General features: G+C 44.0%; 1 protein-coding gene across 3 annotated transcripts in view; it reads right to left on the bottom strand.

Annotated features, from left to right (window-relative positions):
• LOC106593274 (dynamin-2) overlaps positions 1-15,151 on the bottom strand; it is a 47,464-nt gene that overhangs the window by 12,843 nt on the left and 19,470 nt on the right. For 2 of the 3 annotated variants that reach the window (XR_014382061.1, XM_082967179.1), the window contains exons 8-15: positions 14,864-15,006; positions 14,553-14,688; positions 13,819-13,886; positions 8,816-8,954; positions 6,746-6,832; positions 5,926-5,996; positions 3,407-3,461; positions 3,210-3,320 (exon numbers count right to left, since the gene is read on the bottom strand). Coding sequence is in view for 1 of the 3 variants with exons in the window: in XM_082967179.1 (XP_082823305.1) it covers positions 3,210-3,320; positions 3,407-3,461; positions 5,926-5,996; positions 6,746-6,832; positions 8,816-8,954; positions 13,819-13,886; positions 14,553-14,688; positions 14,864-15,006 (810 nt within the window). In the remaining 2 variants the exon portion in view is untranslated. Of the gene's footprint in view, positions 1-3,209; positions 3,321-3,406; positions 3,462-5,925; positions 5,997-6,745; positions 6,833-8,815; positions 8,955-9,853; positions 9,993-13,818; positions 13,887-14,552; positions 14,689-14,863; positions 15,007-15,151 lie in introns of all 3 variants that reach the window. The other variant, XR_014382060.1, reaches the window with a different exon arrangement.

Raw genomic sequence — 15,151 nt, 5'->3', positions numbered from 1 at the left:
TCTATCTAGCTAGCTGACATAATCTGTTTCAGTAGCTATCTATCTAGCTAGCTGACATAATCTGTTTCAGTAGCTATCTATCTAGCTAGCTGACATAATCTGTTTCAGTAGCTATCTATCTAGCTAGCTGACATAATCTGTTTCAGTAGCTATCTATCTAGCTAGCTGACATAATCTGTTTCAGTAGCTATCTATCTAGCTAGCTGACATAATCTGTTTCAGTAGCTATCTATCTAGCTAGCTGACATAATCTGTTTCAGTAGCTATCTATCTAGCTAGCTGACATAATCTGTTTCAGTAGCTATCTATCTAGCTAGCTGACATAATCTGTTTCAGTAGCTATCTATCTAGCTAGCTGACATAATCTGTTTCAGTAGCTATCTATCTAGCTAGCTGACATAATCTGTTTCAGTAGCTATCTATCTAGCTAGCTGACATAATCTGTTTCAGTAGCTATCTATCTAGCTAGCTGACATAATCTGTTTCAGTAGCTATCTATCTAGCTAGCTGACATTATCTGTTTCAGTAGCTATCTATCTAGCTAGCTGACATTATCTGTTTCAGTAGCTATCTATCTAGCTAGCTGACATTATCTGTTTCAGTAGCTATCTATCTAGCTAGCTGACATTATCTGTTTCAGTAGCTATCTATCTAGCTAGCTGACATTATCTGTTTCAGTAGCTATCTATCTAGCTAGCTGACATTATCTGTTTCAGTAGCTATCTATCTAGCTAGCTGACATTATCTGTTTCAGTAGCTATCTAGCTAGCTGACGTTATCTGTTTCAGTAGCTATCTATCTAGCTAGCTGACATTATCTGTTTCAGTAGCTATCTATCTAGTCTAGCTGACAGCATCTGTTTCAGTAGCTATCTATCTAGCTAGCTGACATTATCTGTTTCAGTAGCTATCTATCTAGCTAGCTGACATTATCTGTTTCAGTAGCTATCTAGTTAGTTAGCTAACTATCTAGCTAGCTGACATTATCTGTTTCAGTAGCTAACTGTCTAGCTGACAGCATCTGTTTCAGTAGCTAACTGTCTAGCTGACAGCATCTGTTTCAGTAGCTAACTGTCTAGCTGACAGCATCTGTTTCAGTAGCTAACTGTCTAGCTGACAGCATCTGTTTCAGTAGCTAACTGTCTAGCTGACAGCATCTGTTTCAGTAGCTAACTGTCTAGCTGACAGCATCTGTTTCAGTAGCTAACTGTCTAGCTGACAGCATCTGTTTCAGTAGCTAACTGTCTAGCTGACAGCATCTGTTTCAGTAGCTAACTGTCTAGCTGACATCTGTTTCAGTAGTTATCTAGTTAGTTAGCTAGATATCTATGTGACATCTTCCGTTTCGGTACTTATCTAGTTAGTTAGCTAGATATCTAGGTGACATCATCCGTTTTGGTACTTATCTAGTTAGTTAGCTAGATATCTAGGTGACATCATCCGTTTCGGTAGCTATCTAGTTAGTTAGCTAGATATCTAGGTGACATCTGTTTTGGTACTTATCTAGTTAGTTAGCTAGATATCTAGGTGACATCATCTGTTTTGGTACTTATCTAGTTAGTTAGCTAGATATCTAGGTGACATCATCTGTTTTGGTACTTATGTAGTTAGTTAGCTAGATATCTAGGTGACATCATCTGTTTTGGTACTTATCTAGTTAGTTAGCTAGATTGTAACGGGGTGAGTGACTGGTTGCCGGGAAGTCAGGCGCAGGAGAGCAGAGATGGGTGATAACAGGAGAACTTTAATATACACCCTGGCCCAAAGGCTCAGGCGAGGCAGCACAAAGCACAACCACGGTAACATGAACCGGATTAAACAAAACAAACCAACCTAAGTTTGAACCAAACCTAGCGCAAACCAGTCTGTAGCGTAACACCCTACACAAAGAACAATTCCACACACAGACATGGGGGAAACAGAGGGTAATATACATTTAGTCTGATGAGGGAATGTGAACCAGGTGTGCGGAAAAACAAGACAAATCCAATGGAAAATGAAAGGTGGAGCGGCGATGGCTAGAAGACTGGTGACGTCGACCGCCAAACGCCGCCCGAACAAGGAGAGGGACCGACTTTGGCGGAAGTCGTGACATAGATATCTAGCTGACATCATCTGTTTCAGTAGCTATCTAGTTAGTTAGCTAGATATCTCGGGAACATCATCTGTTTCAGTACTTACCTAGTTAGATAGCTAACTGTCTAGGTAACATCATCTGTTTCAGTACTTATCTAGTTAGTAAGCTAGATAGTAGTGAATACATACATTTCATACATTTTTTATAAAATAAAAAAAATTGTACTGGCCCCCCGTGGGAATCGAACCCACAACCCTGGCGTTGCACACACCATGCTGGCATTGCAAACACCATGCTCTACCAACTGAGACACAGGGAAGATCATCTGTTTCAAAATGTATCTTGTTAGTTAGCTAACTGTCTAGCTGACATCTGTTTCAGTAGTTATCTAGTTAGTTAGCTAACCGTCTAGCTGACATCATCTGTTTCAGTAGCAATCTAGTTAGTTAGCTAGATATCTAGGTGACATCCGTTTCAGTAGCTATCTAGTTAGTTAGCTAGATATCTAAGTGACATCATCTGTTTCAGTAGCTATCTAGTTAGTTAGCTAACTGTCTTGCTGACACATCTGTTTCAGTAGCTATCTAGTTAGTTAGCTAGATATCTAGGTGACATCATCTGTTTCAGTAGCTATCTAGTTAGTTAGCTAGATATCTAGGTGACATCCGTTTCAGTAGCTATCTAGTTAGTTAGCTAGATATCTAAGTGACATCATCTGTTTCAGTAGTTATCTAGTTAGTTAGCTAACTGTCTAGCTGTCATCATCTGTTTCAGTAGTTATCTAGTTAGTTAGCTAGATATCTAGGTGACATCATCTGTTTCAGTAGCTATCTAGTTAGTTAGCTAGATATCTAGGTGACATCATCTGAATGTCTAAGACAACAATGGTATCTGGTTGAGCATTGGATCCGGTCCGGTCAAGCCACTAGCCATAGTATTAAGCTTGCTTGGGACAACACGGCTGCTAGCTTGTTGGGATGTAGCGATTCACCAATATGCATTGGTCTCTGGTTCAAATGTTTAAGAAACAAGTGCATCGGTCTTCCATATAGCACACACACACACACACACACACACACACACACACACACACACACACACACACACACACACACACACACACTTCCCCTTACCTCCTCATTCTTGTACCAGGACAGTGACTCTGCAGTCAGGACGAACCAGTAATCTTTGGACCCCCCCTTCATAATGCTTATGTTGATAGTGAGCCAGCCCCTCCGGATCACCTACACACAGCGGGACAGACCATTAGTTCAGGATAGGGGGGTGAGAGAGAAGTAAAGGAGAGAGGAGGGTAGTTTTTTTGTGGTACCTGGTTTGGCATCACTCTCTTCTTGTTGTTAATAACAGTGGTCCTCTGTTGCGCGCTACAGGGGAGACAGAGACCAGAGAGAAAGACTATCACATACGGGGTGCTTCCCAATCATCTCTCCTTCTTCCTGAAGTGTGCTCTCATTCATTACCCCCCACAAGTTTAAAAGCATTGGATTGGTGGAGTAGGCATGGGTTAGATAGGCATTTCAGTATATCAGTCGTTTCCTTTCAAATCAGTGAAGGGAAGTGAACAAGTGCACACTTTGGGAGAAAGGAGAGAAAATTGTTATGCAGCCGTGGACAACTGACATGAAGTGGACAAAGTATAACCTCCACAGAATCGGTGCCCCCCCCCCCGCGGGACGGTTAAGCTAATGTAGGCTAATGTGATTAGAATGAGGTTGTAAGTAACAAGAACATTTCCCAGGAAATAGACATATCTGATATTGGCAGAAAGCTTACATTCTTGTTAATCTAACTGCACTGTCCAATTTACAGTAGCTATTACAGTGAAAGAATACCATGCTATTGTTTGAGGAGAGTGCACAGTTATGAACTTGAAAATGTATTAATAAACCAATTAGGCACATTTTGAGCAGTCTTGATACAACATTTTGAACAGAAATGCAATGGTTCATTGGCTCAGTCTAAAACTTTGCACATACACTGCTGACATCTAAAATTACAAAATACCGTTTTTTTTTTTCTTTGTACACTGCTCAAAAAAATAAAGGGAACACTACAATAACACAACCTAGATCTGAATGAAATAAACTTATTAAATACTTTTTTCTTTACATAGTTGAATGTGCTGACAACAAAATCACACACAAATAATCAATGGAAATCCAATTTATCAACCCATGGAGGTCTGGATTTGGAGTCACACTCACAATTAAAGTGAAAAACCACACTACAGGCTGATCCAACTTTGATGTAATGTCCTTAAAACAAGTCAAAATGAGTCTCAGTAGTGTGCGTGGCCTCCACGTGCCTGTATGACCTCCCTACAACGCCTGGGCATGCTCCTGATGAGGTGGCGGATGGTCTCCTGAGGGATCTCCTCCCAGACCTGGACTAAAGCATCCGCCAACTCCTGGACAGTCTGTGGTGCAACGTGGCGTTGGTGGATGGAGCGAGACATGATGTCCCAGATGTGCTCAATTGGATTCAGGTCTGGGGAACGGGCGGGCCAGTCCATAGCATCAATGCCTTCCTCTTGCAGGAACTGCTGACACACTCCAGCCACATGAGGTCTAGCATTGTCTTGCATTAGGAGGAACCTAGGGCCAACCGCACCAGCATATGGTCTCACAAGGGGTCTGAGGATCTCATCTCGGTACCTAATGGCAGTCAGGCTACCTCTGGCGAGCACATGGAGGGCTGTGCGGCCCCCCAAAGAAATGCCACCCCACACCATGACTGACCCACTGCCAAACCGGTCATGCTGGAGGATGTTGCAGGCAGCAGAACGTTCTCCACGGCGTCTCCAGACCCTGTCACGTCTGTCACATGTGCTCAGTGTGAACCTGCTTTCATCTGTGAAGAGCACAGGGCGCCAGGGGCGAATTTGCCAATCTTGGTGTTCTCTGGCAAATGCCAAACGTCCTGCATGGTGTTGGGCTGTAAGCACAACCCCCACCACCTGTGGACGTCGGGCCCTCATACCACCCTCATGGAGTCTGTTTCTGACCGTTTGAGCAGACACATGCACATTTGTGGCCTGCTGGAGGTCATTTTGCAGGGCTCTGGCAGTGCTCCTCCTGCTCCTCCTTGCACAAAGGCGGAGGTAGCGGTCCTGCTGCTGGGTTGTTGCCCTCCTACGGCCTCCTCCACGTCTCCTGATGTACTGGCCTGTCTCCTGGTAGCGCCTCCATGCTCTGGACACTACGCTGACAGACACAGCAAACCTTCTTGCCACAGCTCGCATTGATGTGCCATCCTGGATGAGCTGCACTACCTGAGCCACTTGTGTGGGTTGTAGACTCCGTCTCATGCTACCACTAGAGTGAAAGCACCGCCAGCATTCAAAAGTGACCAAAACATCAGCCAGGAAGCATAGGAATTGAGAAGTGGTCTGTGGTCACCACCTGCCGAACCACTCCTTTATTGGGGGTGTCTTGCTAATTGCCTATAATTTCCACCTGTTGTCTATTCCATTTACACAACAGCATGTGAAATTTATTGTCAATCAGTGTTGCTTCCTAAGTGGACAGTTTGATTTCACAGAAGTGTGATTGACTTGGAGTTACATTGTGTTGTTTAAGTGTTCCCTTTATTTTTTTGAGCAGTATATTATCTTTTACCAGATCTTATATCCTTGCTTCAGGTCCTGAGCTACAGGCAGTTAGATTTGGGTATGTCATTTTAGGCGAAAATGGAAAAAAAGGGGGCTAATCCTTAAGAGGAGGTCATTGCTAGGGGTTACATAGGTGAAAGTTGAAAGGTTGTTGCTAGGGGTTACAGTCAGGTGAACGTTGAAAGGTCGTTGCTAGGGGTTACTAGAGGTCAACTCACTTTGCGAAGCCAATGAAGTCCTCATGGTTTGTGTTGATGTAAGACAGCTCAATGTCAATCAACAGCAGCACCTGAGACAGACAGGTCGGGTCAAATCAAATTGTATTAGTCACATGCGCCGAATACAACAGGTGTAGACCTTACAGTGAAATGCTTACTTACAAGCCCCTAACCAACAGTGCAGTTAAAAAAAATATGGATAAGAATAAGAGATAAAAGTAACAAGTAATTAAAGAGGATCAGTAAAAAATAACAATATATACACGGGGGTGCCGGTACAGAGTCAATGTGGGGGGTACCGGTTAGTTGATGTAGTATGTACATGTAGGTAGAGTTAATTAAAGTGACTATGCATAGATGACTACAGAGAGTGGCAGTGGTGTGGAGAGAGGAAGGGGGCAATGTGAATAGTCTGGGTAGCCATTTGACTAGATGTCAGCCTCTTTCTCTCCCACTCGCCCTCTCTCTTTCTCCATCTATCTCTCTATCTCACCTGGTCTTTGGTTTTGATCTCTCTCTCTCACCTGGTCTCTGGTTTGATGTCTCTCTCTCTCCATCTATCTCTCACCTGGTCTCTGGCTTGATGTCTCTCTCTCTCCATCTCACCTGGTCTCTGGTTTTGATGTCTCCCTCTATCTCACCTAGTCTCTGGTTGTGATGTCCCTCTCTCACCTGGTCTCTGGTTTTGATGTCTCTCTCTCTCTCTATCTCACCTGGTCTCTGGTTTTGATGTCTCTCTCTCTCCATCTATCTCACCTGGTCTCTGGTTTTGATGTCTCTCCCTCACCTGGTCTCTGGTTTTGATATCTCTCTCTCTCACCTGGTCTTTGGTTTTGATGTCTCTCTCTCTGACGTAGGTTGTGACGATTCTCTCCGTCTCTTCTCTCAGTCTGGGGTAGGAGCCAAGCTGTGGACCAACACACAATTACACACACAATCACACACACATGCATCAACACGCAAACACACACACACCTCTCTCTCACTCACACACACCATCCATCCAGCCAAACAAACACACCCCTAGTGATTGACATGTGTAGGGGATAGACAGTTTAACATAGAGGGGTCATGCAGATAGGACATTGATCCTGCTTGGTAGTATATCTGGTTTAAACTAACATCAACCAGTTTTAATCAAGGAAAACCAGTTTAAACTAACACAAACTGGTTTGAGGGTAGTTTTATCTGATTTAGGAGATTTTTATCTGGTTTTAGCCAGCATGCTCACAATACTGTCATCAATATCCCACAGGTATCCCAGCATGCTCACAATACTGTCATCAATATCCCACAGGTATCCCAGCATGCTCACAATACTGTCATCAATATCCCACAGGTATCCCAGAATGCTCACAATACTGTCATCAATATCCCACAGGTATCCCAAGCTGAGCACTAACACCATTGGATTGATTTAGTGAAGGAGAGTCCAACTCTGTCTGCTGGTTTTATTATCTTCCCTCAACTTGTGTCCAGTTAAGACCTCGACAACCAGGTCAGGGCCGTTTCTTAAGACCTGGACAACCAGGTCAGGTCCGTTCCTTAAGACCTGGACAACCAGGTCAGGGCCGTTCCTTAAGACCTGGACAACCAGGTCAGGGCCGTTCCTTAAGACCTGGACAACCAGGTCAGGGCCGTTCCTTAAGACCTGGACAACCAGGTCAGGGCCGTTCCTAACTAATCAGTCTGAATTGATCAGTCTAGTACAAGTAAGAGAGGAGTGAAAACCTGCAGACATGGAATGGGTTTGACACCTGTGATTTAGCATGTTAGCACAAGGTGAGTTAGGGAACAGAGGTGAGAGTCAGAGAGAGGATTTAAAGACACAGGAGGAACGTTCTGATTGGTCAAAAGTAGGGGTTGAGTGACTGGACATGGTTGGGTAAGCATAGGAAAGGATGTGCCACACAGAATGTCTTCCCCCTGAGCTACATGGGGGGAAAGAAAAAGACAAAGGTTTTGGGGCTGACGTTTTAAGCTGAGATAAGGGGAGGTGAGTGTTTTGATTGGGTAATCGAGGGAGGGGTGGGGTGAAGGGAGGTTGAAGCAACAATCACTGTGAGGAAGGGGGCGGGTGTGAAATCAGAGGGAGGGGCTGTTGGATTTAGGGGCAGAGGTCACGTTCCAGGCCGACTACATAGAGCCCCACAGTGGAGGTGTCATAATACCCATAAAACCTAGTGGTCAAACAGGGAAATGTTTCCAATTGTCTTTCCACCATTCATTTTTCCCAAAGGACATTTTTGAAACACTTAAAATAATGGCTGTGTTTTGTGTAGGCTTACCCTGGCGTGACATTTTGATAACCATGTAAATCTCTCTCGGACAAGGTGACTTTTAGCAATATATTCGGCTCTATTTACTCTCAGATTAAATAGCCAGATTCGATCTGGCTTACGTCTGCAATGTAGTCAGCCTGGAACACGGCCAATGCTTATGGGGAGGTGTGGGGGTGGGGGTAGTGACTACAGACAGCAATAATTCTACCCAGAGGGGTGAGGAGAAATTCAATCAATTGGGGAGAGTGGAGGGAGAGGAGAAGGAGGGGGTAGAGGGAGGGAGGAGGGGTGAGACTAGCAGGAGAAGTGGTAGAAACACAATTCTCTTCATTCTCTCCTTCCATCAATTTATTGGGTATGTTCCAATCATATCTCCTTCTTCCTAAAGTGTACACTCGTTCACTACTTCCCTCAAATCTAAAAGCATTAGATTGGTGGAGGCATGGGGCTAGAGAGGGAGTTTCCAAGGTCATTACAGTAATTTCCTTGAAAGGAAGTGAACAACTGCACTCTTTGGGAGTAAGGAGAGGTAATCTGGACGCAGCCGCTGTCCCTCTTCTCTCTTCCCTCCTTTCTTTCCTTCCCTCCACTGTGATTCTTCTCTTTACCTTTTCGGTACACTTCTTGACGAGGGAGGTGAGCTCGGACAGGACGAGGTCAACGCATTTCAGACAGGGCTCTTTCAGCTTAATGATCTGCTTTTTCACTATGGCCTCAAAGGCTAGGTCAGGGGTGAACAGGCCTGTTCTGGAGCATCATGGGAGATGTAGTTTATCACGGTAGGGCAGGAGAAGGAGGAGCCAGGGAGTGGGAGGAGTCATTGAAGTGGGGAGGTGTCCGTGAGTGGGAGGGGTCATGGTGGGGAGGAGTCAGGGAAGTCCGGAAATGACAGAAACAGATTGAGGGAGAGAGGTAGGGGAGCAGTGAAAGAGAGAAATAAAATAAAAGAGAGATGGAGGGATAGAGGGAGAAGAACACAGAGAGATAGAGAGATAAAAGGCATTTTGTTTAGTCAGTTTGTTCATACTGGCATCTGTTACTAAACTTTGACATCCACTAAGTCACAAGGTGTGTGTGTGTGTGTGTGTGTGTGTGTGTCAATCTGCAGTTTGTCTTCAGGGGAAACCAGAGACACGGGAGGAGAAACATAACAACACTCTCACACATCTAACAGCACAACACCCTGAAAACACTACAAGACAGCTACACATCGCACCCCTGTGGCCAGGAGTAGCATAGCATGGCATGTCAGGCACTACAGGCTCCATGCTCCCTGGTGTGAAGTCTCCCCTAGGTACAGATCTAGGATCAGCTTCCCTTCCCCCAATTCTAACCTAATCGTTAACCATTAGTGGGGAAAATGCTAAACTGACCCCAGATCAGCTTTTAGGGTCAATTTCACCCTACACAGTACAGTACCATGCAGTGCACTACCCTGGGGCCTAGGTTAGCATGGTAGCATTAAAGGCTAGCTCTTTGGCGCCCCCATGTGGGCTGAACTAGCATGACAGGGCATCACAGGCTCCATGCGTCGCACCACCCTGGGGCCTAGGTTAGCATGGTAGCATTAAAGGCTAGCTCCATAGCGTCCCCATGTGGGCTGGACTAGCATGACAGGGCATCACAGGCTCCATGCAGCGAGGTACCTTATTGGTGCACTGTCGCACAGTGTTGATGAGCTCCTGGATCACCAGGTCCATACATTTCAGACAGGGCTCTTTCAGCTTAATGATCTGCTTTTTCACTATAGCCTCAAAGGCTAGGTCAGGGGTGAACAGGCCTGTTCTGGGGTGGGCACACAGACAGACACACAGACATGTAGGTAGAGGCAGACAGACACACAGACATGTAGGTACAGACAGAGACAGACAGACAGACAGACATGTAGGTGGAGACAGACAGGTAGATAGACAGACATGTGGGTAGAAACAGACAAAGGTTTCCGTTAGCCGGTAATAGCCGGCTTTTGGCCAATAAAATAAATTGAAAAGCCGATAAATAAAATTGGCGCAGGCCAATTGTTTGGGAGAAGAATAATGTTTTTTAGCCTCTTCATTGATGGAAATACCAGTCGATCAAAATGTTCAAAATTTAGTGGAATTAAATTGGCTCGTATACAGTATATTCGTTATGTATGTTTTTATCACACACGTACAGCATACAGATACAGAGTCTTTGAGCCGAAAATCTACCAGACAGCACGAGAGCTGCTGCTACAGCATCTCAAGCAGCAAATGCACAGGCAACGAAAGGCAGGCTTCATCAGCGCATCACACACCACTATTCAAAGAACTAGAAGCAGTATGCATTTTGAAAACATCTACTTAATTGTTTGAAACATGAACGTTTTACTATGTATAATGAGGCATGTCTTACCTTGCTTCAAAGTAGCCCAAATCAGAGCATATTATTTTATATTAACTTTATTTTATTGTCCAGTAGCCAAAGACACAACCCTGGTCATATTAACAACCCTGGTCATACTAACAACCCTGGTCATACTAACAACCCTGGTCATACTAACAACCCTGGTCATACTAACAACCCTGGTCATACTAACAACCCATGCTAGTTGGTGTATATTACATCTCCCCTCTTTCTACATTTCTAACAGATATTTTCAGTTTTTTGACAACGCCGTGTTCCCGCTAATTGCATTATGGAACAAACATTTGAGTGTAGCCTACTGCCTTCTGCACATTGCTGTACTTATAATGTGAAGAAATAATAGTTTATCAACATTTTAAGCCAAATGTTCTGATCTGTTGCATCAGGCATTTTATATGTTTAATGTAGCCTGGTCCTACTGGATGAATTTCAGATCTATCTTCCCATAACTGTCCCAGAGTCTGTTTGGAATAGGCTATTTCTTTCTCCACAAGCTGACCAATAGAATATGTAAATGTTTCTACTATGGGGGACAGTAGCTTGACATAAGCTGGTGGTGTTGCTGTTTACTGCTCATCTTGTTGCCTGAGGAAAAGTCCATGTGGACAGTTATTCTAACATGTTCAAAGTGCACATCAGAATAAGGTACAAAGGACAGCACATCGTTGCATCCTCGACTTGCATGTTCAAATTCATATGAATTACCATGAACACCACTGTTGAGTTCATACGAATTACCATGAACACCACTGTTGAGTTCATACGAATTACCATGAACACCACTGTTGAGTTCATACGAATTACCATGAACACCACTGTTGAGTTCATACGAATTACCATGAACACCACTGTTGAGTTCATACGAATTACCATGAACACCACTGTTGAGTTCATACGAATTACCATGAACACCACTGTTGAGTTCATACGAATTACCATGAACACCACTGTTGAGTTCATACGAATTACCATGAACACCACTGTTGAGTTCATACGAATTACCATGAACACCACTGTTGAGTTCATACGAATTACCATGAACACCACTGTTCAGTTCCTATGAATTACCATGAGCACCACTGTTCAGTTCCTATGAATTACCATGAATACCACTGTTGAGTTCATATGAATTACCATGAGCACCACTGTTGAGTTCATATGAATTACCATGAGCACCACTGTTGAGTTCATATGAATTACCATGAGCACCACTGTTCAGTTCATATGAATTACCATGAACACCACTGTTCAGTTCATATGAATTACCATGAACACCACTGTTCAGTTCACATGAACACCACTGTTCAGTTCATATGAATTACCATGAACACCACTGTTCAGTTCATATGAATTACCATGAACACCACTGTTCAGTTCATATGAATTACCATGAGCACCACTGTTCAGTTCATATGAATTACCATGAACACCACTGTTCAGTTCCTATGAATTACCATGAACACCACTGTTCAGTTCCTATGAATTACCATGAGCACCACTGTTCAGTTCGTATGAATTACCATGAATACCACTGTTCAGTTCGTATGAATTACCATGAACACCACTGTTCAGTTCATATGAATTACCATGAGCACCGTGGTGGACACCCTAATCAGGTTATGCACCCAATACATATGGGTCCGGTACATTTATTAAATGTCCGGTAAATTGAAATGCTTCCGGTCAAATGTCCGGCAACCCTGAGACACACAGACATGTAGGTAGAGATAGACAGACAGACAGACAGACAGACATGTAGGTAGAGACAGACATGCAGGTAGAGACAGACAGACAGACAGACAGACAGACAGACAGACAGACAGACAGACAGACAGACATGCATGTAGAGACAGACAGACAGACATGCAGGTAGAGACAGACAGACAGACATATGCAGGTAGAGACAGACAGACAGACATATGCAGGTAGAGACAGACATATGCAGGTAGAGACAGACATATGCAGGTAGAGACAGACATATGCAGGTAGAGACAGACATATGCAGGTAGAGACAGACATATGCAGGTAGAGACAGACATATGCAGGTAGAGACAGACATATGCAGGTAGAGACAGACATATGCAGGTAGAGACAGACAGACAGACATATGCAGGTAAAGACAGACAGACAGACATGTAGGTAGAGACAGACGTGCAGGTAGAGACAGACAGACAGACATGTCAGACAGTACAGACAGACAGACAGACATGCATGTAGAGTACAGACAGACAGACATGCAGGTAGAGACAGACAGACAGACATATGCAGGTAGAGACAGACATATGCAGGTAGAGACAGACATACTGCAGGTAGAGACAGACATATGCAGGTAGAGACAGACATATGCAGGTAGAGACAGACATATGCAGGTAGAGACAGACATATGCAGGTAGAGACAGACATATGCAGGTAGAGACAGACATATGCAGGTAGAGACAGACAGACAGACATATGCAGGTAAAGACAGACAGACAGACATGTAGGTACAGACAAACAGACATGTAGGTACAGACAAACAAACATGTAGGTAGAGACAGACAGACAGACAGACAGACAGACAGACAGACATGTAGGTACAGACAGACAGACAGACAGACATGTAGGTACAGACAGACAGACAGACAGACAGACAGACATGTAGGTACAGACAGACATGTAGGTACAGACAGACAGACAGACAGACAGACATGTAGGTACAGACAGACAGACAGACATGTAGGTACAGACAGACAGACAGACATGTAGGTACAGACAGACAGACAGACATGTAGGTACAGACATACAGACAGACATGTAGGTACAGACAGACAGACAGACATGTAGGTACAGACAGACAGACAGACATGTAGGTACAGACAGACAGACAGACATGTAGGTACAGACATACAGACAGACATGTAGGTACAGACATACAGACATGTAGGTACAGACATACAGACATGTAGGTACAGACATACAGACATGTAGGTACAGACATACATGTAGAGAGAGAGAGAGAGAGAAAGACATGTAGGTAGGTAGATGAGAGAGAAAGGTTTGTAGATATATAGACAGACAAACATGTGGTAGACAGACAGACAGACAGACAGGTAGGTAGGTAGATACAGACAGGTAGATAGAGAGTCAGGTAGACAGACAGGTAGATAGATACAGACAGGTAGATAGAGACAGACAGGTAGATAGAGACAGACAGACAGACAGATAGCTGTCTGTCTGTACTTGCCTCACTCCGTGGATGTTCTTGATGGCATAACTGATCTCTCTCCTCAACTCCTTCTCATCAAACTCCATCTGAGCACAACACACAGACGGGAAATCAGGGTGTGTGTGTGTGTGTGTGTGTGTGTTTAACTAGGTACCAGAAGTCGTCACATGGAAAACAAGGACCATTCTGACAAGTGGGGACATTTCACCAATTCACACAAGAAAAAAGACAATTTTAAGCTGAGGAGTTCGGTTTAGGTTTAAGAGCGTTTCTGTTTATGCTGGTATGAAACCTTGGGTTGCACGGGCCTGTTGCATCTTTATGCCCTGTTTCTATATCGTACATCAGACAGGTCTGGAGAGGGTGGGAGAACATGAAAGGCCGAGAGCTCCGAGGGGTCACCCATCACAGTTCAACAACAGGAGGAAGACAATTATTGATAAAGTGCTGAGGGTAAAAAGGTTTAACTTTATAAAGTATATAATAAAATCATAATAAAACATGCAAACTGGATCAATTAAATAAATAAATAATTCAATAATGTCAATGCTTTATCCTACTCTTTACCATTCATACCAAGTGGCCCTCTAACTCCCACTGTCAATGCTTTATCCTACCCTTTACCAAGTGGAGCCAAGTTCTTAAGTTTTGATATCCACCTGATATTTTGATTGGGAATACATTTTTGGGTCCCCACAAGGATAGTAAAACAACGTGTGTGTGTGTGTGTGTGTGTGTGTGTGTGTGTGTACCTTGACCAGTTCGAAGGGGAATCTCTCGTGGAAGATCCTGTTGATTCTCGCTCCTCCAGAGAGCTCCACAGTATCCACCTGATCACCTGATCCCTGAATACGCTTCTCAACGTCTACACCAAACTGCTTAACCATCCTACACACACACACACACACACACACACACACACACACACACACACACACACACACACACACACACACACACACACACACACACGCCACACTCATATTACAAAAGTACTGACAGTATGTGTGTGTGTGTGTGTGTGTGTGTGTGTGTGTGTGTGTGTGTGTGTTTATATACTGACTGCAGTAGGGCCTTGGTCTTGCGTGTCGGGTCGTCTGGTTTAAAGTTCTTGTATTCCTCCACCTCTTTCTCCAGAGATAGAAGCTGGCTCTGGAGTTTACTACGTAACCCTGGCAACGTGTCCCGGATGTGGTTGGTCAGTTGCTGGAGGGGGAGGACGGGAGAGGGGGTAGAGAGTTGAAATGGGTATGTGGTGACAAAAAGATGAATGAGAGATTGTAAATACAACCCATATTTATGTTTATTTATTTTCCCTTTTGTACTTTAACTATTTGCACATATTATGACA

Source organism: Salmo salar, chromosome 02, assembly GCF_965601325.2.
Source record: "Salmo salar chromosome 02, fSalSal1, whole genome shotgun sequence".
Classification (NCBI taxonomy): domain Eukaryota; kingdom Metazoa; phylum Chordata; class Actinopteri; order Salmoniformes; family Salmonidae; genus Salmo; species Salmo salar.
The sequence above is the reverse complement of the archived record's forward strand: the minus strand, read 5'-3'. Positions and strand labels throughout refer to the sequence as shown.